At 47.8% G+C, this 27,049-nt stretch overlaps 1 protein-coding gene and 1 long non-coding RNA gene across 7 annotated transcripts in view; one reads left to right on the forward strand and one right to left on the reverse strand.

Annotated features, from left to right (window-relative positions):
• The first annotated feature begins 1,467 nt into the window (after positions 1-1,467).
• Positions 1,468-22,116, forward strand: LOC116526999. The gene is made up of 3 exons (XR_004258338.1): positions 1,468-1,478; positions 8,467-8,471; positions 22,022-22,116. It is a non-coding gene; the product is annotated as an uncharacterized LOC116526999 (long non-coding RNA).
• The window catches only part of BCL2L11 (BCL2 like 11), a 71,610-nt gene continuing 53,394 nt past the window's right edge, over positions 8,834-27,049 (reverse strand). For all 6 annotated transcript variants that reach the window (XM_032243750.1, XM_032243748.1, XM_032243744.1 and 3 more), the window contains one exon: positions 8,834-9,291. In XM_032243750.1, coding sequence (XP_032099641.1) covers positions 9,103-9,291 — 189 coding nt within the window. In that variant the 3' untranslated portion in view covers positions 8,834-9,102. The remainder of the gene's footprint in view (positions 9,292-27,049) is intronic.

Raw genomic sequence — 27,049 nt, forward strand, 5'->3', positions numbered from 1 at the left:
ACCCAGAGCAACTTCCAGTCCTGCAAGCTCCATTCATGGAAGTGCCCTATACGGGCATATCATTTTTATCTTTTATACCACATTTTTACCATACCTTTTTTTACTTTTAGGTATGTTTAGATACACAAATTCTTACCATTGAGTTACAATTGCCTACACTATTCAGTACAATAACATGCTGCAAACGTTTGTAGCCTAAAAGCAAGAGGCCATACAGCCTGGGTGTGTGGTAGGCTGCACCATCTACCGTGAATTGTGCAAGTACATTCTACGATGTTCACACAACGCAAAATTACCCAATGATGCACTTCTCAGAGTGTACCCACATCACAATGAGACATGTGACTGTCACTGTGTAGACACACAATGAAAGACTACTCAGCAATGAAAAGGAACAAACTGCTGACACACAAACTTGGATGAATTTCAAAAACATTCTGGATGGAAGAAACTGCTCAAAAAGCATGTGTATGATTCCATTTCTATGAAGTATAAGAACAGGTAAAATTAACCTGTGATGATAGACGTCAGTGTAGTGGTTACCCCTGAGGAGGGGGGTTTGCTGGATGGGACAGGAGAGGACTCTCTCCTTTGGGGTGGCAGAAATGCTCTGGATCCTGGTGTGGGTGATGGTTGCATGGGGCCACACATAAACTTGCTTTTTACATACAGATTTTATTCTATGTGATTTATATATTAATTTTTAAACTGTAGAGCAAAATAAAGAGGAGAGCAGGGAGCTATGCATTTTCTATTTTTCTCCCATGTGCCAGAAAGGAGCACTTCTGGAGGGGCTGAGGCTACAGGAAGTTCGAGAACTCCCACAGGTCCAGAACCAGCTTAGAACAAAAGTCTGGATGGCCTTTCCTCCAGCAGCTGGGAGGAGGGCCTCTCTCCACTTGACAGAGCAGCCCAGTCCCAGCTTGGCAGCCTACAGTGAAAACAGCTTCTCTGTAGAAAGTACTAGAATATCCATGCCCTCTTTCACAGCGTGCCTGGCTTCCTCCATCAGCCTCTACAGGTGTCAGATGGCATCGACAGCACCCTAACCACAGCCCCGGGGACTCTCCATGCCCAGCCATAATTCAAGGGCACCAGGGTGACCCCTCAGTGGAGAGGCAGGCTTTCTTTGAGACTCTGAACAGTGACAGAACCACTTGCTCCTGCCTGTCTTTCCAGGCAGACTGGGAGACAGTGGCATTGGGGACCATTCTTTTTTGGGCTACTCTGGCCAAGCATCTAATTAAATGCTTTCTTTCCCATCCACTGATTCCTTAAGCCCCAATGTAAGTAAGATTTCTCACCCCAAGCAGAGGGGGCTGTGTTCCTGGGTTCAGATCCCTCCTTCCTTCCTCTGTCCTCCTCTCTCCTCAGCAGTACTTTCTCCTGTGCTCACTTTATTCTCTAGATTTATTTCTTGCCTCATCCTTACACTCTCAAGTTCAAAATAAGAGATCTCTCTCCCAGGGCTCACACCAGTTACCCAAAGAGGCCTGTAATTGGGCCACTCGAAGGCTAATCACTGTGGCTGGGGGCATAGACTCTGGTCAGCCAGTTGATGGGCGCACCCTTGGCTGACAGTCCCTCTCCCTGCAGCAAAGGAAGGGCAGAGTCAAAAAGAAAGCAAAGCTACACATGCGGAGAGCTTACCAGTGTCCATCCAGACACTCACTTCACAGACAGGCAGCCAAGGGCCAGAGCCCAGCTATTGTAGTCCTAAGTGGTAGAACTGAACTTTGAGACCAGCTGCCTGTCAGGTGTCAAGGCGCAGAAACCGGAAACCCCCAGAACCCTGTCTGCCTCCCACTTTCACGTAAGGGGACTAGCCCCATGCTCCACAGCTTGTGACACTCTTGCTCCACATGACAGAAGCTATGGAGCAGGCAGAGTCCCAGTCCAGACCGCCCCCTGCCCCCCTGCCCCGCTTTCCACAACCCATACTGCTATCACTGGCAATCACAGTAGGACGGTATCTCTCTGTGCAAACAATGATACTGATCTGGCTCCTTCTGGAGGGGGCTGTACAGGAAGGATCTCCCTGCTGTGAGGGAAACACGGGGCTGGGAGAGGCACTCTGACATATCACACACAGGCCTCTTCTTGTCTTCACTCTCTGGAAAATAGAAGTTAGGGGGCAGGGAGGGGAGTGGGGAAAATGGGAGGTGTTCTCCCTGGGTTTGGGAAATTGGGCCTGGGAAAGGACCCTTTCAGACAGCGCCCAGCTGCCCTGGCACTTATGTCAAAAAGCAGGTAGCCGCCTTTTATACCCTGCCCTCAGACATCAGCTGACAGTGCCCATCCAGCAGTGTGACAGGGTCTTTTCCTCCCATCCTGAGGCCTGCAGAAGTATCCAAGCTTCTGAGGACATCCCCAACACAGTCCCTATTCCTGGTGGGAGACACACAGGGGAAGGTCTGTGCTGCAGGGACCATGGAAGGAAACAATTTGGAAAAAGCCTCGTGAAAGCAGTGACTCCCGAGCTGGGATGTGAAAGATAAATAGGAATCTTCCATGAAGTGGGGCTTGGGGGCAGAGCATTCCAGACAGTGAGATTAGCAATGTCATGAGGTGTGGTCCTGGGAATTGCTGGCTCTTTGCTACGTGGGAGATCAAGGTGAGGCCTCCAGTGGAGAGACGAAAGGAGAGGAGGCAGCAGGCAGACCTGGCAGGGCCCCCAGGCCATGCTACTCCCCACGGCTGAGTCCATCTCTGGGATTCTGCCATTTCCCACCATCCAAATCGCTGTTAACCCAACACTGTTCTTCAGACCAACGGAGAAGTAAACCCATTTAATGCCACTACTAAAAATGAAAAACCATGTTACTTGTCCTAAATAGAAGATGACCATAAAAACCAAAATGTCACTATCAAAATAAACAGCATCCACTTGTATGCCACCTAAAGCCACCTGATGTGTCACACATCATATTTTGAGAAACTGCCATGAGCGACAAGGTGCCAAGAAAGGATTTTCAGCAAGGGAATCGTATGATCAGAATCGTGCTTTGAAAAGACCAGTCTGATGAAAGGGGGTCAGGGGGCTGGAAGAGGACCAGGCCAGAGGAGAGAGCAGTCCATCAGTTGTCTATTTTTACAAACGCTGTACAGAGTTGCTCTTTTTTATTTAGTTGTCCTTGAAACTAAATTCCACATAAAACTAAATTGGGCATCCCTTTCTAGAAGCAGCTCAGTATCACCAGCAACCTGGGAACGGTAGAAATGGCCATTTGGTACAAAGCACCATTTAGTTATGAGTGGCCAGCTTGAGTCCCACCTGGCCCTCACTTTCCTCACTTTGAGGGGTGAGTTCAGAATCTGGGTTTCCTTACATCTCTGGTGTAGAAGCGAGCAAATCCCCCTCCTCTCTTTTCAGGGCTGAACTCACCCAGAGGGAAGTGGAGATGGTGCTGACCGTGGTTATCTTTCCTCCACTGGAGGGACTGAAGCTAGGCTGTCCCATGGCACCTGGCTCGTGGCTGGCCCTGGGCGTGTCCCGTTCGTTTATTGTCTCCAGCAGTAGCCGAGGAGTGATGGCCCCGCGTGCAGGCCTGAAAGCCAGGGCAACTCCCAGGGTTCACTGCTGCGGTGGCTAACCTTATATGTCAGCTTGGCTAGGCCATGGTACCCAGCTGTTTGGTCAAATGCCAGTCTCCATGTTTCTGTGCAGGCATTTTTTAGATGTCATTAACATTGAGATCAACAGACTTTGAGTAAAGGAGAGCAGATTAGCCCTCTAACATGGGCGGGCCTCATTCCATCAGTCGAAGGTCTGACGAGAAAGACTGAGGTCCTCTAAGGAAGTGAGAATTCTCCTCCAGCCTACGACACAAAAATCCTGCCCGAGTTTTCTAGATTTAGGATCCAAGGCTGCAACATTAACTCCTGCCAGAAGTTCCAGCCTATCAGCCTCCCCTGCAGCTTTCAGGTGCTCTCTCACTCCCTCTCCATCCTATTAGTTCTCTTTCTCTGGAGAACCCTGATTCATACAATTGCTATAACCTGGAGCGAGCCACAGCACCAAGTGTTTTATTGTCATTGTTGTTTTTAATCTATTGCCACCATCCCCAAATGTAGTGGTTAAAAACAACAGTCATTTTATTATTTCTGTGGGCTGACTCCTTGGCAAGTTTCCTTTTTTATGTGACATTGGCGGGGGCTACAGTCATTTGGGCCTCAACTGGGCTGGAGCCTCCAAGCAGTCCCCCTTGATGTGGCTGATGGTAGGTGCTACCTGCTGGCTGGGACCCCAACTCATGCTGGGGCTGTCCCCATGGTGCCTAGGTTCTCTTTCACATGCCTCTGTATGCGGCCCAGGCTTCTTATGGAGGCTGGGGCCCAAAGGAAGGAAGAAAGCAGAAGCTGCCAGTTCACTTAAGGCCTTGGCTCAAAAGTCTCAGAATGTAGTCCTACAGGATTTTCTCAGGCAGAGCAGTTCCAGGGCCCATCCAGGCTCAGGGCCAGAGGCAGGGGTGGGCATGGGGTAGATTCCACCTCTCAGTGGGTAGTGCCAAGTGCATAGAGGAAAGAATGAATGGACAGTGACCATCTTTGGAAACTCATCCACACCAAAGAGATTTCCCGTTTTTGCCTTGAGAAATCCAATGATACATAACATTGTTATGTTATTTATGTCAATTTGGGAATAAATACGTTTATTTGCAATGTAGTCTCTGTTCATTTCCAAAGAGGATAAGCAGCAGCTTTAATGAATGTATTACAGAAATATGTTGTTTCCATCAAGACAAAAAAAAAAACTATTAAAGACCATGCGGAGGCAGGAGAAAGACAGAGTGTATCTCTAAGCTTGATGACAGCAGTTTCTGCCATTGTGATTCTAGCTCACCATGCTCCTGTATCTACTGGAAAATGGAAGTCCAGCCTTACCAGCTGGTGAGCCTTGACTGAAGGGAGCCAGGGCTTGCCAATGGAACCCCCTCCATGAGCCACAACTGCTATTATCATTAACATTGTTGTATCTATTTTTTCAGAGAGATAAACTTTTCACATGTTACCTTAAAAAAAAAAAAAAGACTAGGTGAACAGTCAGGTAGTAAAGCAGCATAACAAACAATCCCTTAAATTCTGATCAACCATCCATGGAGGACATTCTTCTTTGCACTGGGCCTGGGAAAATGCAGCATGTTCCAGAGCAAAACTCCTGAAGAGGGGAACTACACCAGCAAAATCCAAACCAATGTCCTGGCTCACTGAGGACCCATTAGAGCCAAATCCCTGGATGTGGACAGGCTCCCATACTTTTCAAAAATTCCCCTGATGACTAATGAACAACCAGGGGTAATAACCAGTGGCCCAGAGGAATAAGCAGCGCAGTTGTCTGTATGAGCTAGCTAAGCTGGCTCAGGTTTACATTGAATTCTCTGCTAGGCAGCTTCTCATAAGAACTGGTGGAGATGGTTCGTACCCATCAACAGGTAACAATTCCAGACTCTGCCGGAAGTTCCCGGCTCTGAGTTCCCAGACAATGCATGGCGCTCAGTCCAGAGCTGCAGGTGGAAGAGCGGCAGTGGGAAGACTGAAGTCAATTAAAATGTGTTAACCAAAACAGGAAACATGAGTGAGGTGATTGAGAGTGTGTTTAACTTCAGACGCGTGATTTTATCAATACTTTCATTGTTCAAAAACTCTTATTTTTTAAAGATATTTTCAAAACAAGTACAAACTTTACTTTTCACTCCAAATTCATGTTCCATCTATACTTGCATTTGGAGAAAGATTGAAACAAAACACAAACACTTTGTAGCAATGTTGGAGTGTCATGTTCTTTGCAGAAAGACAGAAAAAAAAAAAGGATTTTTTTTTCTTATCAAGAGACACTGTTTCCTCAAGGAAAAAGGGCATCAGTCCAAGGCACTGGTTTACTCAAACAGATTAGTAAGGAACAAGCATATTTTGTCTGTGGTGACAACATGATATCCCCCCACTAGTAAACTCACTAGTACCTAAGCAGTGTGATGCATTTTCGAAGTTCTTCCCTTTTCTAGATCCAAGAGGGCTCTTGTGCACATCCTCAGTGTTTCCGTGGCAAATCCACTGTGTATGAAAATTAGACCCTTCCAAAAAACAAATTTACTAGTCAGTAACCATCATCAGCATTTTTTTTTTGGTCCCATGAAAATTGGGAACAAAATTACAGGGCTCTTGATTGAAATTAATCTTTCTTTTTGGATAAAGCTGTCAGATACACTTTCCTTAATAAGTGTTGGTGAAGTGACCTGGATGAATATGCTAGTTTTCCATTCCACAGATACCATGCACCCATGCAAACATTGTAGAAAGATATTCAAGAACATGGAAAGATGATCACTGTAGAATCCTGAGAAGAAAAGAAGGATATTACAAAAAGTATGCAATGTAATTGTCCCATTTTGCATATCTAGCTAACCAGCCATCTGTCTTAGTCCATTTGAGCTGCTATGACAAAATACCTCAGACTGGGGAATGTATAAACCATTGAAATGTATTGCTCATAGTTCTGGAGCGTGAGAAGTCCAAGTTGAGAGTGTCAGCAGATTCGGTTCTATGAAGGCTCCCTCTGCTTCACAGATGGTGCCTCTTGCTGCATCCCCACATGGTGGAAAGCATGAACATCTAGCTCCCTCACACATCTTTTGGAAAGTGATGACTCCTGCTTGTAAGGGCTCTGCCCTCACGGCTTCTTCACCTATTGGCAATTAAGTTTCAAGGTGTGAATCTTGGAGGTACACTTTCAGACCATAGCACTATCTATTTCTTGTCCTATATACACACATGCATACACAATACCTTTAAAGAGGTACAGCAAAATGTCCACAGTAGCCATCTCTCAGTGTTTATTTACACTTTTTGTTTTTTGAGACAGAGTCTCGCTCTCTTGCCAGGCTGGAATGCAGTGGTGCAATCTCGGCTCACTGAAACCTCCGCCTCCAGGGTTCAAGCAATTATCCTGCCTCAGCCTCCCAAGTAGGTGGGACTGCAAGAGTGTGCCACCATGCCCAGCTAATTTTGGTATTTTTGGTAGAGATGGGGTTTCACCGTGTTGGGCAGGATGGTCTCAATCTCTTGACCTGGTGATCTGCTGGCCTAGGCCTACCAAAGTGCTGGGATTACAGGTGTGAGCCACCGCACCTGGCCTCCTTTTTTTTGTTTGTATTCATTTTCTAGGTTTTCAATAAGAGCTGTGTGAATTCTTACTTGTGTGAGGCTAAAATTTAAAAAAAGACCACAAGAGATATCGAAGGAGCTAAGATCCCCAGGGGAATAAACCAGCTAGCCCATCTGCCCTACTGTGATTTGAAATCGTAACCTCTCAGGCAGGCCACACCACAGGGGATGCCTCTTGCTCCCACCCCAAGCACAGATGTGAGGGCATTTGGCAGGACACATCCTATGGGCTGTAATGCTTAACCGCAGTTATGGAGAATATTCTTGATGTTTTTGAGACTCTATTTCTCAAGAGAAAGCACAGCTATAGAATTGGCAGGTTCAGAACTAGACACTGGAATAGGTGGTCCACTTAGGCCGGGAGCTATAGAATTGGCAGGTTCAGAACTAGACACTGGAATAGGTGGTCCACTTAGGCTGGAGATCAAGAATCCTCCAGCTTGCATCCAGGCAGGACAGAATCGGCTACCCTAGCAAGCTAGCCCTTAGTGGCCCTGGAAACAGACAGCTTTCACTATTTGACTTTTATCTGGAGGAGAGTTTGTTTCTGGGAAGGCGTAGTTGTGGCCTTCTGGAGATTGACAGGGTTGTATGGTGCCCCTCACACCCTGGCACTTTGGTCAGTGACCAGCCCAGTCTTCCTCGAGCTCTGCCTGACTTTCCTCTATGCAGGGAGGGTGAACAGTGCCGAATAGTCAGGGACTGGGGACCCAGGGTTCTGTGTTCAGTGAGGGACGTCAGGCAAGGCAAGCCTGCACTTCATCACCTGAAAAAAGGGTTTTGTGAAGCCTCTGCAGCACTAAGCTGTATGAATTAAATGTGTGCATGGAAATTGCCTGAGTGCCCTGCCCCTACTCTTAACAAGCCATGTGGTTGCTAGAGTACAGAAAAAATATATATATTAAGTAACTTCTTCAGGGGTTAGGATTTTTATGTTTTGCTCACTGTGTCCTAGTGCCTAGAATGGTGTCTGGCACAGAATAAGCATTCAATAAACATATCCATCATTGAATGCATGAATCAATAAAGGAATGGAAATTGCTAGAAATCAAAGAAGCCCATATAACACCACCACCATGTTATCATTTTGTATTTTAAGCCACCAAAAAAAAAACCCCAAAAAACAAAAAATCCTGGTGAAGTTTTATGGGATCTGACAGGTATCTACTATTGATGGCAACATATATCAGTATAACTCTTTTGGAAAGCAATTTAGTAATAGAGTCATTTAAAAGTTCCTACTCAGTAATTCTAGTTCTTTAACTTTATGTTAAACAAACAGTCCAGAAAAAAAATCACATGCAGAAAATGTTCATTGAAAAATAACAGTGAAGAAATGAATGCAGTCTTAATGGATGGTCGAACAACTTGTGTTTACTGAGGCCTGTGTAGCAGGGTGGCAAAATAGTGAGTTAAAAAAGCAGGAAGTGGAAGTGTTAGTATATAAGGAGTCCAACGGTTTTGGGTAAAGCCTGGAAGGATAGAGAGTTTATGTATTTTTTTCCTCTAATTTTTGTCTTCACAATCTTTTTAACCAAAAAGAACTCAACAAAATCAGACCGGCATACATTAGACCTTGCCTACCTGAGAGGCTGGGCTTTCAAATTACAGTAGGGCAGATGTGCTAGCCGGCTTATTGCCCTAGGGATCTTGGCTCCTTCAACATCTCAGGTTTTTTTTTTTTTTTGCCTTACATAAATAAGAATTCACATGCCTCTTATCCTGTAGGCACAGGCATGGAAGCTATACAAGGCACTCAAGCATATTACATGGGTCTCAAGAGAGGGATCTGCAATCACTGCCCATTCTCCCAGCTCTGGGAGGACCCTCAGGCTCCTGGTTTCATGCCACTGCAGAGTGGAACCAGGGCAGTTTTAAAGCAGAGTTGACCACAGGGCCACCATCCTTGAGAACCAAGTACAGCTGTGGGGCCAACATCGTTTAGCACCATCTGGCCACAGATTGGAGAATACTACCAGAAATAATTCTCTGGGATTTGGCACAGCAAGTATTGATTGAACAATCTCTGACTGTGGTCCAGTAAGCACTGTGGCTGGCTTTCGATGGTAAAACCAGGAATGCATCAAGACACACTTCCTTCCAATGGCAAAAGGGCAGTGTCCAGTTTACCTATAAGGGTAATCAATCAGGCAGAAATCAAATCAGCTTACTAAAATGTAAGGACAGCCCCCTATAGAGAGCCTCTGATTCTTGCTGATTCAGCCCAGAGGTGTGGTTCTTAATCTTGCTGAAATCACCTGGAGAGCTTTAAAAATCATCTATCCCTGATTTCCCCTCCCAGAGACTCTGAGTTAAATGGTTTGCTGAACAGTCCAGGGCACTGGAAATTTTTAAAGCTCCCCAGATGGTTTATATGAGCAGCTAGGGTTGAGATCTACTGTCTTACAGTATCAGCGGCAGAGATCTGTACTAAGCGCACTCAGATCGAGCCCATAGATGGTCATGATCTCTGTGCAGAGCCACAAAGATAAGAGCCACAGAGGTTAGGGCTCATGGAGACTGACAGGCTGGGTGCAGTGTGGCTCCCCATCACTCACTGACACTACAACCTTGGCCCAGTTGCACACCCCCTCTGAGCCTCCACTTCCTCATCTGCAAAGTGGGGATGGTGACCACCCTGCCAGCCTCACAGGGCTGTTCAGAATATAATGAGACAGTGCAAAAGGAGGCGGACACCTCAGGAGGTGAGAGCACAGTTGTTCTCATGGAGTGTCCAGGCATCCTGAAAGATGCCAGCATCTTAGAATTCACAGAGCCGTGTCTACACCCCCACTACTCTTTATGGATCTGATGGAGAGCCACACATCTCTGGCTTATCTATTAAGCAACTTAGATACCCAGTGAATTAGTGGGTGTGCAATTTGCAGAAAATAGGAAATGGAGGGAATGGAAATAGGGAAGACGTTGATGTGCAGCTCTCCCAAGATCTCCACTGAAGGACTTTGTCTTAGTCAGTCGGGGCTCCTATAACAAAAATATCATAAGCTGAGTGACTTCAGCAACAAACATTTGTTTCTCACAGTTCTAGAAGCTGAGGAGTCAGAGATAAAGGTGGGCATCCTCTTCCTGGTTGGTAGTCTGCTGTCTTCTCACTGTGTCCTCACATGGCAGAAGAGGCAAAAGTGAGCTCTGGGCCTCTTTGATAAGGACACTAATCCCATTCATGAGGACTCCACTCTCATGACCTCTTTACCTCCCCAAAGCCCCACCTCCAATACCATAACCTGGGGGGTTAGGATTTCAACATAGGAATTTATGGGGACACACAAATATTTAGACAGTGACAGAGTTAATTCAGGTATATTTAGCAAGAATTTAGGCCCATCCTCAGAAGAAGATTCAACCCGTTTAGGAGTAAAATTATCTCTTTTAGAGGGCAGAGAAGCAGAAATCAATAAGATTTCTGAGACCCACCCAAGTTGAAAGCTCCAGGCTCAAGACAATACAGGAAAATTGCCCAGGGCCAGAACTGGGGCCTGTACCTTAAAGAGAAGATAAATTCACAAATACGCAGCATCCTCGAGTGAGGTTCTCACTCTCTGAAAGCCCTGACAGTCACAGAGCAATTCCAGGGAAAAGGAATCTTCATTTGACCCAATGAAGCTGAAGAGCAAGGCAGTGAACATGCCACATTTTAGGAAATGTGTGATGTTTGCAGGCCACACAGATACTGATCTCTTTCCCTACCCCTGAAGCAGGACTGAGACTTCATAGCTGACTAAAATTAACTGGAGAATCACATCCCTATCTCTGGTTTGGCCTGGAAGGGACTGGCCCTTGACACTGTGTGGCTGACAACCACGGGAGGCTTCTTGCTTCCTGGTTCAGCCATAGAAGTGGCTGTGGGTCAAGGCCACGCCAAGGGCATGTGGTGGGCAGCCCATCCCTCTTCCCACCCTCCCTCTGCCTACCTGTCTACTGCAAGCAATCTCAAAGTTGTCTTTGGGTTCTGTCTTGTTTAGTTAAGCACACACATACATCTCTCTCCTTTTTTTTAAGGTGTGTGTAGTAACCATAGAAACTGTCTTTTGCACTCATTTGTGTTTTGGAAAAAAATCCTTCTTGTGTGTATGTCTGGCTTATGTTGTCTCCATTGAATTGTGGGCTCCCAGGGAGAAAAGAATCTATGTCTTGGGGGGGAGTTTGAGAGAGGCTTCTGCCCTCCCCCCGCAAGTGGGGCCAAGACTCTGGCTTCGTTAGAACCAACACTCAAGGAACTCACAAGAGGTAGCCAAAAACTAGACACCCCACCCAGCCACCCTGCTTTGTAGGATGCCTGCTATAAGCTGAGGTTCTAGTGCAGCAACTCATTTAATCCTTGTTACAGCATCCTGATTCCACCACCACCATTATCTCCATTTTAAAGATGGGGAAACTGAGGCACGGGATGTCTAAGTAACAAGCCAAGGTGCCACAGTTACTGAAAGTGCAGGACCCAGAAAATAAACCCCAGCTGTCAGCACTAGAGCCCACAGTTGTAACCACTCTACCAGGCTGCTGTGCTCCTACATGAGGTGGAGCTTCTAGGGGTCCCTGGCCTGGCTGGCCCAGCATTCCCTGGGAGATTTGACATGCAGATGTCCTCATACACCCCTGCTGAATCAGGATCTGAGGATACTTGTAGGAATCTCTAACTGATTCAATGTGGCATGCCACACAAAGGTAATGAGCATTTTTAGGACTAAAGCTGGATTATAGCTTCTGCACGGTCCTACCTGGACACAGGCATGTTCCTGAAAAGACCTGGGCATATAGCAACTGTGGCCTGTGAATCAAAGCCTGAGGCTACTAGGGGAGCCAGTTCTGGGGAGATCTCTCCAACAGTTACTTACAGAGCCCAAGAGCTCCCCAAGAGGCATCTTTGCCTCAAAGCACTTAGCTCTTCCATCCAACACACTTGTATTAAGCCTTTTCAGTTTTGTTTGTTTGTTTGAGATGGAGTCTCACTCTGTCACCCAGGCTGGAGTGCAGTGACACGATCACTGCTTACTACAACCTCCACCTCCTGGGTTCAAGGGATTCTCCTGCTTCAGATTCCTGGGATTACAGGCATGCACTGCCATGCCCAGCTAATTTTTGTATTTTTAGTAGAGACGAAGTTTTACCATGTTGGCCATGCTGGCTTCAAACTCCTAAACTCAGGTAATCCACCTGCCTCAGCCTCCCAAAGTGCTGGGATTACAGGTGTGAGCCACCACGCCCAGCCTCTTCTATGGGCTAGGCAAACTGGCATGGTGTGTGCTCGACATGCAGAAAACAGGCAGCTCTCTGGTTGTGCATGGAGCTCCCAGCACAATGCCCAGCACATGAGACGGAGCAGAGCAGCTGGGCTGCTGACTGGGTGGAGAGAACACCTAGGACAACTCTGGCAGTCCCGCAAAGCCTGCTTTCCTCATGCGCACCATGCATGTGATGATAGTAGTAAAGGGTGCTTGGTCTGCTTTACAAAGCGGGAGGGCGATAAGCCAGTTTGGCCACCAGCATTAGAAACTCTCCATAAACTGAGTGATTTGCCACTTCTCATTCCACCTACCTGGTGGTCCTGAGGGGAAGAGAATTTCATCTCCATTTGATGAAGGAGGATGGTAAGGAGTAAAGGCAGACCTGAGATTCACACCCAAGTCTGCAGACTGCAAGCAATTTTCACTGTACTGATAAGTGGGAGAGTGGAATGAGGACAACAGTGACAATACTGGAGCCCTGCCCCGTGGGACCCAAGGCAGGAGGGCACAGGCCTCTGGGCTCTGGGTTGAACACCCTGGGGCCTGGATGGGAGGGGGAGAAGTTAGTGCAGCTGGAAGTCAGAACAGGTTTGCAAAGGGTAGGGCTGGCCTGAGGAACTCATGACCCATGTACACTGACGCAGTGTGATAAGGAGGGTGATAATTTTTAAAAAGAACACCACCTCCATACTTTAAAAACATAGAAAAAATGTATTAGCCAAGATGACTGCAATAAGATCTCCTATCCAAATGGTCTTCTCACTCCTCCCAAAGAGAGGTGGGGTTCATTGTCCATCCTCTTGAATCTGGAGGGAACTGCAACTATGGCAGAAGTGACATCCTGTGACTTCTGAGGCCAGGTTATGAAAGGCAGTACAGCTTCCTCCTGATCATATTGGGACACTCCCATTTGGAACCCATCTGCCATGCTGTTAGGAAGCTCAGGCCACATGAAGAGGCCATACGGAGGTGTTCCAGCCAACAGCCCAGCTGAGATTTCACTGACAGACAACATTGACCACCATCCACCACCACCCCTGTCAGCACAGAAGCCTTCAGCTGACTCCAGCCTAGCCTGACCACAACTACAAAAGGGACCCCGGGTGGCCCGTCTGAGCTCAGTCCACCCCCAGAACTATGAGAGCTGATAAAAAACAATTGGTGTTATGGTTAAAGCTACTGAGTTTGAGATGGTGCACTATACATCAACAGATCACTAGAAGAGAAAAATCCACTTTAATTTGGACTTAGGCTAAAGTGAAGTACCTGGGCCAGGTAACCACTGCCTCACTTTCAGTACTGTAACAATGCCTAAAAGCTCAATAACTATTTATAACATTTTAAATTTATTTTTGTTGGATTTGGAAGAAAAGTAAATGCAATTTGTTTTTGCAAAGAGAGAGGAGGTAGGTTTGGTCTTGTCTAAGTTCAGTGAAGACATACCTCACAGACAACATCTTGGTTCTTTTTCACAAAGATGGAATAGGTCAGGTATTGAAGAGGCATGCGCATGGGTGAGTGAGTGCATGAGAATGTGTGTGATCAGAGTTTTCAAGGAAGGAGGATGAAAGAATAAAATTTCAACCCCCAACCCTCCTACCCACACACTCTGTAGAATCTGCAGTTCCCATGGAGGCCCTGGGTTTTTGTGTGTGATTTGATGATGTCCAGAGGCTGCCCTGGCTGCATATTCTGCCTTTTGGGCTGGGGGACCCTGATAAGGGCTTGGGCTCTGACTCTGCAGCCCCAGAGCAGCCCTGAAGCCCCATCACTTCCTCTCCTCATGAGCAAAAGGCAAATCCTCTGCTCTGTCATCACCTCCCATGTGAGCCGGATAGGGCTATACCCACAGGGCCTACTTTCTCCCGTTCTCAGTCTCTCCCTGTCATGAGCTTTCCTTTTTCTCCCTCCCTTCATTTGCAGCCCTGTCTCTTCCTCTCATTTGGGATGAAATTCTCAGATGATGTAAATGCATCATCAGGGGGAGCAGGTATTGGTTTCTCAGTCCACTGTCCTTTTGCCTGCAGGCTTTTAAAATAGGTTCTTCGCTGCCCTTTGCATTTGTCCTGCATGGCTAACACAGAGGAAAGCGCAAGCATATTAGAAAGAGTGGGCAATGAGCGACCACTGTGTCCAATGCAAATGAGAATGATCGCCAGTACGGGAGGAAAATGGGTTTCAGTCTTGGTGATTGGGGTCCCTTCCTGAGAAGCTCATCCATGCTCATGAGGTTGAGTGAGCCCCTAAGGAGGAAAAGGCTCTACCAGCCAACAGCAGGGCCTCCAAGGTGGGCTCCCCTTCCCTCAGGGGGCCGGTCCCCATCAGGATGAACATGGAGTCCCTGCTGGAACATGGAGGGAGCCCAGGTGTCCTCACCCAGCCTGGCTGGGACGTGTCACCATAACTGAATGCTGGCTCTGCCTAGGCTGGCTCAGATTGGAGCAGGAGGGAGCTGTGCTCCGTTCTCTTGACAAGTCTTTAGTAGGTTGGCCCTTAAGACCTGAAGGCCTACATGCCTTCCCCAACTCTGATCTGGATACCCAGGAAGGCCTGTGTTCCATGGAACTGCACAGTGGTCTGGGGACCCAACCAGCCCTTGTTGAGACTTTGCCTTGAATCTAGTCATGGTCTTAATGCTACAGTCAAGAGAAGACCAGCCCTGGGCCCCGGAGCCTTCCTTGTGATCATTGATTGACTTGCAGAATTAGCCTGCTCCCACTCAAGCAGTGGCTGGGGGAGCCGGGGATGCAGGGAGGGTGTGAGAGGGCGTGAGAAAGGGCACTTGTGGGAGAAAGTTAGTGCTTATGGTTCTCTCAGCTCACACAGTCTCACTGATTATCCATATTTTACAGAGGGGAAAACTGAAGCTCAGGGCACGACTTGCTCAGTCACACGGCTGAGAAAAGACACATTCGAACCTGTGTCTAGCCGCAACCCATGCTCGGCCCTCTACACCACACATACTTGACACATTGCAGAAAATTCACAAACATGATTGAAAAATATGAATGGATGAATGAACGTATGAAAGAATGAAGCAACCAACCGCATGTTCTTGATGGGCCCTAAGGGATGAGTAGGCTTTAAGCAGGTGGAAAGGTCAAGACAGCGCATTCTAGGCTGGGCAGATGAGATGGAGCAAAGGGAACCATGCTAGGTTGGAGAGAAAAGGGCTGGCCAGAGCCTAGGGCCAGGAAAACACCTCAGGGCAGGGGAGCTGTGCTCCACAGAGTTTGCATCAACTTGGCCCTGGAAAATGTCTTCCTTCAGCACGTCTGCACGGGTGGCCTCCCAGGCTGGCGCTGCACCGTGTGCCCTGGAAATGGAACTGAACAGATAAGAGAGGGCTCATGCTCACCCGGTACCTCTCCCCTACAAGTAAAGCTACTTATCCCCTATGGCTGGGCAGCCAGGGAAGGCTTGCACTTCTGGAAGGAGCGAAGAATGGAGTAACCAGTTAGCAAGGAGTTTGGCGTCACCATCATCATCATCGCCATCTTTATCAACGCCACTCCCTCTTACACCATCACTGCCAACATTCCACAGTAAAGCTTAGGGGCTGGGCGCAGGGCCTGGACGTCTTGCTGGGCTCCTATCCTAGCTCCATCACTCACTAACTGTATAAGCTTGGGCGCATTTTAAACTTGCCTAAGCCTCACTTTCTTCACATCTAAAATGGGCGATACATAGAAAGTTCTCTTGTCTGGCACGTGGCATCAGTGTAATATAGTCATTGTTCTTACTATTAGTGTTTTCCTCATTAATGAGCCTTTTAAGTGAGCTTTGGGTCATTACCACAGAATCTGACTTACTTTTCACATGAGGAAAGGAAAGTTCTATGAGCTCCCTCCACTATCACTGTGCCTGACCCTCTCACTCTTCCCCAGGGCAGAGCCCAGAGCCTCTCCCTTCCTGCAAGCTCAGCTGGGACTCACTCCAACAGACTGCCACTTTATGGTTTGTTTGTTTGCTCCTAAAGACATAAAACCCAAGCTTATCAAACAAAAGTCACACTTAGCCCTGCCGTCTTGAGAGGTAAATTCCACCATTATCTCTGCACTTCAGCCCCCACACAGAACACTTAGTTCCCCAGGGAGCTGGCCACACGCTTCCCGGTTGACCTTTGGCACCCACTCACCCCTTCAGCCAAGCGCCCAGTCACGAGGCAGGTGGCGTGGGGGAGTCAGCGAGGGAGGTGCCCAGAGACACTGCCCACCAGCCAAGCGCCTCGGGTCAGTTGTTAAACCTTAGAGTTTTCCTCTGTGAAATCCCCTGAACAATGGAGCTTCCACCGGCTGATTTGTAACAAGAATTAATCCAGTGATCTGAGAGAGCATTGAACTCAGTGCTGGCCTTTGAGAAGTGCTCGGTCTCCATACATTCCAGCCAATTGAAAGGAGGCACTTTGTGTTCTCAGGGTCAGGCAGAAGATCATTCAACCTGAACATTCAAACCACAGCCGGTTCTAGAGAGACCTAAAAGATGGGGGTGAAGATGGAGGGGGTTGAACACTAACAGAAAAAGAAAAGGCGCTTGATGCTCAAAAACAAAGATCAAGGAGAGGTCAGCTCCCATAAATTTTATACAAAACCCTGCCAGGGTTTCGATAGCTTCAGCAAAAATTCTCAACTACCTCTTGCATCACAGCCTATCTTAGAGGAAAGGAAGTCTTTGCCAGGCTTGGAGGTGGGGTCCTAGCTCACTCAGCATCTTGGTCCAAGCTGGCTAAGCACTGCATTGAAGAGAAAGCATAAGAAGAAACACAGCCGCCAACATTTTAGAACTTTAATGTGGTGTGGTAACCACAAGGATTATCCACCAATATTTCCTTTGCTGCTTCTTCTGACTGCATTATAGGATTGCACTCACTACTTCCCACCTCTCCTCACCTTTCAGGTTAAGCATGGCCATGTGATTGCTCTAGCCTATAAAATGTGCGCAGAAGAACCATGAAGCACTTGGTGGGTGCTTCTTAGAGCTGATGTAGAATTTCCCACGTTCCCTTCCTCCTCCCCTGATGCCTGGCAATGCTCCAGATGGCAGAGGCTCTATCAGCCAATATCCTCGAAGGAGGATGATGGCGAGCAGAGATTCCCACCAAACCAGGGTGGGCGTGTGGTGCAAGGCCTTGCCCCTTGCCCTGATAGTGTCCACCACTTGGCCACCGACAGCTGGGTTGCTTTGTTCCTGCCATGCAACCTAACTCACCCTTAGAAGCCAGCAAGGCAATGCCAGGGCATGGGAGAAAAGTAGAGTCCTGAGACAGCAGATGAAGAGGAAACATTGAGGAGTGAATGGTCTGCAGAAGGGCTGGGTAAGGGCTCCTGGAGGAGGGCTGGGGCCGGACCTTGAAGTCAGCAGGATTTGGAAGGTAGTAAGGAATGGAGATAGCTGGAGGTGGGGAGTGAGTGGAAGGCACATGTATCTTGAAAAACTTCTGAATGTCTGAAAAGAAGGTGCCAGCAGAAGAGCTGATATTCAGTGTTCTTCTTCCATAGGCTAGATGCATGTGAGGAGCAAGTTCAAATCAGACTCAGTGTCATTTCACCATGATTGGGGTGGAGTGTCACTGGGCCTGGTAGGATCAGAAGGCAGGACACAGCGGACATCTGGATCGCCCCTTTCTAAATCCAGCTTCCCTCGTCCAGGAAGCCTTCTCTGACCCTCCCACCCAGAGGGCCCTTTCCTACCCTGAACTCCTCCAGAATTCTATCTGCTGAAGGAAGGCATGTGGAGTGTGAGAAGACAGCAGGGCTCTGAAGCTAGACCGATGGGGTTTAAATCTTGGTTTCCTATCTGCAATCATCGAATCATTAACTCGACATCTGTAGCATGCCAGGCACTGTTCTACATCCTGAAAATGTGTTCATCTTCAAGACCTGGGTGCTCTTGGATCCTATGTGCAAGTGAGGGAGACAGAGACGGTCAACAACAACAATCACAAAACCAAACACGCAAAAAGGAAAATAAGTTGTGATGCTGGAAATTAAGAAAAGAACCAAGGGGCTGAGATAAAGAATATCAAGGACCTACTTTACATGAGGTTGATTAATGACTGCCTCTTTGAATGGGCAGCATTTAAAACTGTGGCGTACGAGGAGGAAGAATAGCTGCTCTATAAATAAAAGGGAAGAGCATTACAGGCAAGAGAAAAACATGGCAGGCACAAGACTTTTAAGTAAGAAAGGTAGGAAAAGGCTTGGGTGGGGAAAGGTCGGAACTGAAGGAAGAGGAGTGTCTCCAGGGAGTATCCTGAGCTGAGGGTGGAGGGCAGAGCTGTGTTTTCCAGGCTATTTCAGGAGACAGATTCAAGATGGACTTTAGAGCGCAAACCAGAACAACTTTTTGATGGTTTAGATAAAGAGAGAAGAGGACCCAATCAAGAAGAGAGGCTCAAGTCCCATGGGGTGAGGGCACCTTGCCCTTTACTGGAATGGCAAAGGTGGAGTTGGGAGGATGGAAAGTCTGCTCTCAGTGTGCTAGTTTGGGGATATCTGAGATCCCCAGGTAGAAATGTCAGCAGGCAATAGGGTCTGCAAGTCAGAAGGAAGCTCGAGTAAGCCCAGGTTGGGGATATAGATTTGGGATCATCAGCATACAGATAGTATTTAAATCCATGGAATTTCATGAACTCACCTGTGAAGTGAAGAAAGAAGACCCAAGAGGGCCTAAGGAAGACCAAGGAGAAGTCAGAAAAAGGAGGAGGGCTGGAAAGGAGGACCAGCCAGTGAAGTGTGAGGAAAGCCTGGAGAACAGCATGTGGTCGAAACTGAGAGAGGCAAGGGTTTGCAGAAAGAGGGGTCAATATTGTCACAAGACTAAGACGAAGTCCAAGAGTGGGCTGGGCCTGGCTAGATGGAGTCATTGGTGACCTTGCGCGAGCAGTCTCAGTACAGGGGAGCAAAGCCAGGCTTCAGTGGGTCCAAGAGTGCATGGGAGTTAAGAGATGGAGACTGCAACCAAATTATATTCTTTGGAGAAATTTGACTCTAAAAGAAAACAGAGGGATTGGGAAGTAGCTGTCAAGGGGAGGGGCTGGAGGTAGGAGGAACTGGAGGTGGGAGGAGCATGTCGGGTGCTGACTGGACTTGCCTAGAAAAACGAAGAGACTGGTGAGAGAACCAGAGAGGGACAACGAGGGCAAGAAGTTCCCGAGGAGCTGGAGGGAATGAATTCAGAGCACAGGTGGAGGGACTTTCTCCATCAGCATAGGAAGAAGCAGAAGAGAGGAGCAGCCAGGGTGGGTCCTAGTCTGGTATTGGGAAGATGAGAATTGAGTGAAGTCATGGGGTCCCTTGGAAGTAGAGGGAGAGAGCAGGGTGGAAGAGAAGGTGAGAGGACAAAGAGAAGAAGAAACATTGTCATCTAGGAGCGGACAGTGGCCTACTAGAGAGAGCGGTGGGTTGGCAGTGTTGAGGGCCAGTGCGTGGGCCAAGATCATGAATTTAGAACTAAATCAGCCAGCCCTATTGTGTAACTCGAAGAACAGGCAACAGTTCTGGAGCAGGCATGGAGATAGCGGATGGGAGGGTTCATTCAGGGTTGGGATTTTGCCAAGGGGCTGTGACAAAGGATAGAAAGGCAGAGTTGCTGAGAAAATTCATACAAGAATAATGATGAGGAACCATGGAGCAGAGGCTGGACAGAGAAGGAAGGAGAGAAGGAAGAGGAGCTGGGAAGGAGGCTCAAGAGGGAGGAGGGGGAGTCACTGCATTGAAATTCTCAAGGAAGCCAAGAAACTGAGGCAGTGGAGAATCTTGACCTGCAGGGCGGGGAGGATGGAGAGATGTGTTTAGAATCTAGATTTGAGGATGGGATGGTCCAGGTGTGACTGCAGGAATGGGCACCTGAGGAGCCCAGGAGGGAGAGGCCTCTATGGTGCTGCGTGGTCTGTCTGACTGGATATGAACACCACTGAGGATGATGATAACATCAGGAGGTGGAGGTGAAGACAGTGACCAGGAGGTGACAATGCTGCCTTTGACCAGCTCCATGAGCCAGGCAAGGTACCCAGTGGCTACAGCAGGCTCTGGAGCACCCCTGCCCAGGTTCTGTCCCTTTCTAGATGTGCGACCCTGGAGGCTTATTTCCCCTCTCTGCATTTTGGTATCTTTACTTGTAAAAATGGGGAATAATTTGCACATGCCTCTTAAAGTTGTTTGAAAATTAATGGAAATAATTCAGGCAACGTACCATAAGTACTCTGTGCCATAAGTCACCTTTTATAGTGAATTAAACTGTGGCACCCTGAAAGATTGGCCCACACCCAACACCCTGAACCTGTAAATGTGACATTTGGGGTGTTAAGGATCTGTTTTTCTTTTGTTGTTGTTGGCTTTTTTTTTTATAGAGAGACTCTGTTGCCCAGGCTAGAGTGCAGTGGTACAAGCTCAGCAAATTGCAACCCCTGCCTCCCGTGTTCAAGAGATTCTCGTACCTCAGCCTCCTGAGTAGCTGGGATTACTGGCATGTACCACCATACCCAGCTAATTTTTTGTCTTTTTAGTAGAGACAGGGTTTCACCATGTTGGACAGGCTGGTCTCGAACTCCTGACCTCAAGTGATCTACCCACTTTGGGATCCCCAAGTGCTGGGTTAAGGATCTTAAGGTGACATCATCTTGGATTGTCTTAGTGAGCTTAAATTCAATGACAAGTGTTCTTATAAGAAACAGAAGAAGAGAGGACACAGATTCAAAATGACCCCACATACATGCGTGCACACACACACGCGTGCACCCACACACGCGTGCACACACACACACACACACACACACACAGGAGAGAATGCCATAGGAATGGAGGAAGAGATTGGAGTGATGCAGCCACATATCAAGGAATCCTGGAGCCACCAGATGGAAACGACAAAGAAGGACTTGCCACAAAACAGCCTTTGGAGGGAGTATGGCCTGCCGACACCTTGACTATGAATTTCAAGTCTCTAAAACTGTAAACAAATAAATTTCTGTTGTCTTAAGCCACTAAATTTGTGATAATTTGTGACGGCAACTTCAGGAAACTGAAATAGCCCTCATGTGCTTGGACCTCAATAATCTTTACCTTTGGAAGCTGCATGGGCACTAAGAAACAAGATGTATAAAAACTGAAGGTACAAGGAGGGTGACTAATGAATATTGGGGCATCTTTCCCAACTTCCATCACACAGGCATGAGTACACACAGACCTTCACACACATGCGTGTTCTTTTGACCTAAATGTTGCTTTGGGCTTCTGGTTACTATTGTCTTACGTGTACCCCTTGCTCAGCAGAGTTGAGATGCAGTCAGACACTGCCTCCAGCCATCAGAGCTATGTGGATGGCACAAATCCATGGGCGTATATGAAATGTGAGAGGGCAAGTGTCCAGAGTGGCCACCAATACCAGACATGATAATGTCAGAGAACTGGGGGGATGTCTTCAGACCTCCTGTGGTCCCTTGTGGGACCATATGAGGGAGAAGATTCCCCTTCCTCTGCTGGCCACAGGCTCAGCTGGGCCTCTCACAGGTGCTGAAGAAGTCTAGCACAGAGGTGCAGCGGAGAGGCCAGCCCTCTTTGGAGCTCAGCAGTTCAGCATCTTCAGACAGCTAGACTCAGTCATCAGAACTAAACTCACAGACCAGCACTTTGGGAGGTTGAGGCAGGAGAATTGCTTGAGCCAGGAGTTCTAAGACTAGCCTGGGGAATATAGCAGACACTATCTCTACAAAATATTTTTTTAAAAATTAGCTGTGCATGGTGGCGCATGCCTGTTGTCCCATCTACTTGGGAGGCTGAGGTGAGAGTATTGCATGAGCCTGGGTGGCAGAGGCTACAGTGAGTTGAGATCACACCACTGCACTGCAGCCTAGGTGACAGAGCGAGACTCTGTCTCAAAAAAAAAAAACAAACTAAACTCACAGAGAATGGCTAGAATGGGGAAGAGACAGCCAAGAAGAGTAGGTAATTCAGCTGACCCACTGAGATCAATGTCTTGTCAGTTTCAAATGCCAAGTCCCTGAGAAGGTGCTCTCTGCTGAGCAGTGATCATTGCTCTCCTCTTGGTCAGCGTCTTCCTCTCTCACTGAGTTGTAGAAAACGGGAATCACACATTCAGGATACTCTCCCTGGGCAAGGCTTGCATCCATTTTGGATATTTTTCAACAAAATCATGGCAGGTTTAAGGAGAATAACTTAAGTCCCAGAAAACATGACATAGAAAATTCTTGGCATTTGGGAACACTGCTAGAGTTCTGCCTTTCTGAAATTAGGGTTTTATTTGATATTTCTTAGAATGAAACCATTTAACTTGCTTGATATAGTCCTTCAGTTCTTCAAAGAGTTAAGATCACAAAAAAAAACACCCCATAAATAATGTAAAAAAAGGTTGTACTTTATCTTGATTTGCTGTTCCCCTCCCCAACTCTTTATAATAAGGTCTATTTACGGACCTGAGAAGCAATTACAAGGGGAAAAAATGTAATCTTAGTTCAGTTTTATAACAATGAAAGTAGTTTTTTTTCCTGCCTCGTGTATTATTTTTAAGTCAGTGTGGTATTGTTTACATAAGCCACAACTCACTGAGTCCAAAGTCCTTCAGCTTGTATATCTGCCTTATGCATTTAGAGAAGGGGATCTACAGGCAGGAATGTGTTTATTTAATCCACACGGGACTCCTTTCCCATTGCTTTGGACTCCATGGGTTAGACTTTACCTCTAGATCCGACAGTCCCTCCTCCCCAGACCATGAGTAATCAGCCACGCTGGCCACACATAGGGTTTTGGTCACAAGGGTAAGTCTACTCCGTTACACCTTAGGCCCTTTGTCTATCTGTCTGTCTGTCTGCCTAAACCTTCACAGCCCTGCTAGGCAGGTCAGTCCTGTGGGATGAACCAGGTTGAAGTGACAGGGATGTGACCTGTAATGATGTGAGAGCCTGCTTCCATTGAGAAAGAGCTCCCAGAGGCCTCTTGCCAGACACCATCGGAAAACAGCCACTGTGCCCCAGGGCTGCCCTGGCTTGATGGCCAGCAAGGACTTTATGCCTGATTTCCTCTGGAGGGAAGTTTTGAGCAACTTCTGTCTGGGTGCTGCCTATGGGTGCACTGTGAAAGGCCATATATGACAGGGTCCCACAGAGGGATGCTATCAGGGGGTCTAGAGGAAGATGGGGAGCCTCTCTCATTCCCACCCAACTTAGTATTTCTTTACCTTGTCCAGGCTGCTAGGGTAGGCACACTCTTCAAGAAGCAAGAGCTATGTCATCTCACAGACGTTCCCTGAGCACCTAATATGTGTCAATGCTAGGGACACAAGGATGACGTTCACACAGCTCTTATTCTCATGGAGCACATAGTACAGGCCTTGCCAACCACAAGACCCCCAGAGATTAGGACCTGAGTCCTTCCCTATCAATCATCCCATAGCCACCCCCAGGTCCAATAATCCCAGGTTCTAGCACACATTAGACCTGGAGCTCCCAGAGTGTTTGCAAAGCCTGCTGCCCAGATAATAACAGTGAAGGTGGGATTGCGGGGGCGACCAGGGAAGGCACCACTGGAAAGTGACATTCAAGCAGAGCCCTGACTGCTGAAGACGCCATCCCTGTGGCTATCAAGGGAAGGGATATTTAGAAAAGGCGGGCAGCTGCAGCCTTAGGTGAGGGTGAGCTTGAGTTGTTCTAAGGAACGGCAAATGGCATACTCCATGAAAGATCCCATGATATTGACATTTGTTTCCCCAATGTGTCCTTTTTCTTTGACTCTTGAAGACTTCTGTTTTATACCAGCCACCAAGTTTAGGAGCAACTAAATTGTCCGAAATGCACACGCCACCCAGAGCAGCCAGTGATAGTACATTCATCAAGACATGGTCAGTTATTTTCTTCAGGGGAATATATTTATCAGAATCCTGGCAGCACTATGGCTCTGGGCACCAGCTTTCAAAAAGGAGAGGAGAAGTAGTGTCCCCAGAGCCTGAACAGGTGAGATGAGGGAGGAGGAAGGGGCTACCATGAAGAAAAAGGGGACTCTAAATGGGAGAGCCATTGTGCTAAAGGGCTGGACCTGCTGTTTAAAGAGGTCTATCATTTGAATAGGCTCCGGGTTCTCACTACTCTTGAAAACGGCAAACAGTACATACATATGATGAAGGGCAAGTGGCCAAGAACTGGCTGGGCTTTCATAGAAGACGATTTACCAGAGTCCTCATCAGAGAGCTGTCATGCACCCATCCAACAACTGTGTGTGGAGGGCCTACTAGGTGCTGGATCCTGCTGAGTCAGAGGGACACTGGCTAATGCTTGCAGCCCCACCGACAGAGAGACATAATTTAAAATATTACTATTAAGATCTTCCAGCAGGGGTTGGAAGCATTTACCTGCAAGCCATCAGAAGGCCATCCCCAGAGCTTGGTGACTGGAGCTGGAGTCAGGCTGAGAGTTACCTGGGAGCAGCCACTGTTCTGAGCCTTGCTGGCTGGGGCAGGGGTAGGCAGTCTGGCCCTGAGAGGGATGTGGAGGGGAAAGGGTGGGTCTATGGAGGCTTCCATGGAGGGCATTTCTGCACAGTACTGAGCAATCAGAAGTGGAAGCTCCCCTGGAAGAGTTTGGTGTCTAACTGGGGGCAATGTGCATTGTGGTCTGTTCCCCAATATAAATAATCATTCATTTTCCCCTTTAAGTGTTCACACCTGAATGTGCACTCTCAGAGCCTGCCTCATGTGTCCTCCTGTCCTTATTTTTCAGGGGATGATGATGACACTTTTCGCATAATTATGAGATCCCCCTCACACTCCACACTCTCCTGAGCTATGGAAAGCCAGGCTTAAGCACAGCATGATCCACCCGAGTTCACTGCCTGTGCCACACACAGATTCACTTCCACCTCTTGCCCTCCTGGTGTCCACACCACAGCTCTGCCTCTTGTCTCTGACCTTGCCGACTTCTTTGGGTTTGTCAATAGCAGCCTGTGACTCACCAGATGATGACTAGACTTGCCCCAGGCTCACAACCTGACGCCACCTCACCTCCACTCTGCCATGGCCTTGGACTTGGGCCCTGCAGTCCACTCTGTCCTCTACTCACCTTGAATTTGGCTGGAGGCATGGATGCCTATGCCAGGGCAAATTGGCAGGGGGAAACAGAAATGAGAATTGATCATTTTGCAACTACAACAGAAATTTAAACAGGCAGAAAGCACCTTGCTGAGTGCTATCCTTCAGAGCATTCTTCCCAGGGAGGCTCGCTGGACCGATGCTGCTGTGGCTGCCCTGCCACTGTTGGAGTCATTCTTGGCAGCTTTGAGCAAGCTGTCATTCAGCAGACCCCAAACGAAGCTGCACGCTGGAGTCACTTAAGGAGCCTTAAATAATATGACACAGTAGTCCCACCAGAGACTCAGAGAGGTGGGCCTCTGGTGTGGGTATTTTGTAAAAGCTCCTGGGGGAGTCTAACATCCTCCAGGATTGAGGACCTCCCTCCTGCGCCCTGTCTGGCCTGTGTTCATAGATGCTCCATACAGGCCACTGGGCCATCATCCACCTCTCACAGATGCTCAAGGCCCTGTTTCCCTGGTGTTGTGTTTAATGAGAGTGTGGTACAGCAAAACAGAGCACTCCATTCACTCTTCCTCCACCCGAGCCCCTTCCTGGCCTAACCCACTTCCCACTCCTGCTTCTAATCTCAGGAAGCGCCACCCTGCCAATTGTTCTGACCCAAATCATCCTTTAGAATCCTTGATTCCTTCTGTTCCCTCACCTTCCACATCAGGAAGCCCTACCTCCCCTCTTCCTCCCAAGCCTGTCTCCCCTCTGTCCACATCCCAGGTCTCCCAGTGTGGACTCCTGACTTCTGCTCCCAACCACAATCCAGGCACAGCGACAATCCAAGTATAGCTCTTAATATTTTAATTTTTAATTTGAAATAGTTTCAGATGCACAAAAAGTTTGCAAAATAGTAGAGATACTTTCCTTATACCCTTTACCCAGAGTTTCCAGATGTTACCATTTGGCCACATTCCTTCTCCCTTCCAACTGCCACCTTCTCATCAGACTTTTTTCCTGAACACTGAGAGTAAATTATGTGGTGCTCCTTTCCCCCAAATACTTCAATGTGTACCCCCAAAATGAGGACATCTCTTACATAACCAGAGTTCAGCGATCAAAATCAGGAAATTAACACGGATGCAATATTATTACTACATCTACATATTTCCTTCAGATTTGACCACTTGCCCCTATCACGTATTTTATAGCGACAGAAAATTCCAGATAGTGTATTGCATTCAGTCAGTCACCATGTCCCATTGGTCTCCTGTAATCTGGAGTTTCTGTCAGATTATGTTGCTCCTATAACGAGAGCCCTCCACTGTCCTGGGAATGTATGGCCAGCCCTCTCTTGGGCATGCCCCCTCGCCCTGCAGCTCGGCCTAATTCTCAAGCCCATCTCCCCAATCCATGGCTTCCTCCCTCTCATGTCTTCTATGCAGCCCCTTCCTCCCCACTTGCTGTGCTGGGCTTTACATCGCTAGTGGCTCAGTCTGGACCACTCTTCTCTGGCTGCTCCTGATCACTCTGAGGCCTCAGAGGAGAGGCCTTCCTTTCTCTGGTCCCACCACCACACCTGGCCCACCATACTCTGCCTTGTTTATTTCTTGCACCTTTCACTG

The sequence above is a fragment of the Sapajus apella genome, unplaced genomic scaffold (genome assembly GCF_009761245.1).
Source record: "Sapajus apella isolate SASKATOON/1434 unplaced genomic scaffold, GSC_monkey_1.0 scaffold52, whole genome shotgun sequence".
NCBI classification, from domain to species: Eukaryota; Metazoa; Chordata; class Mammalia; order Primates; family Cebidae; genus Sapajus; species Sapajus apella.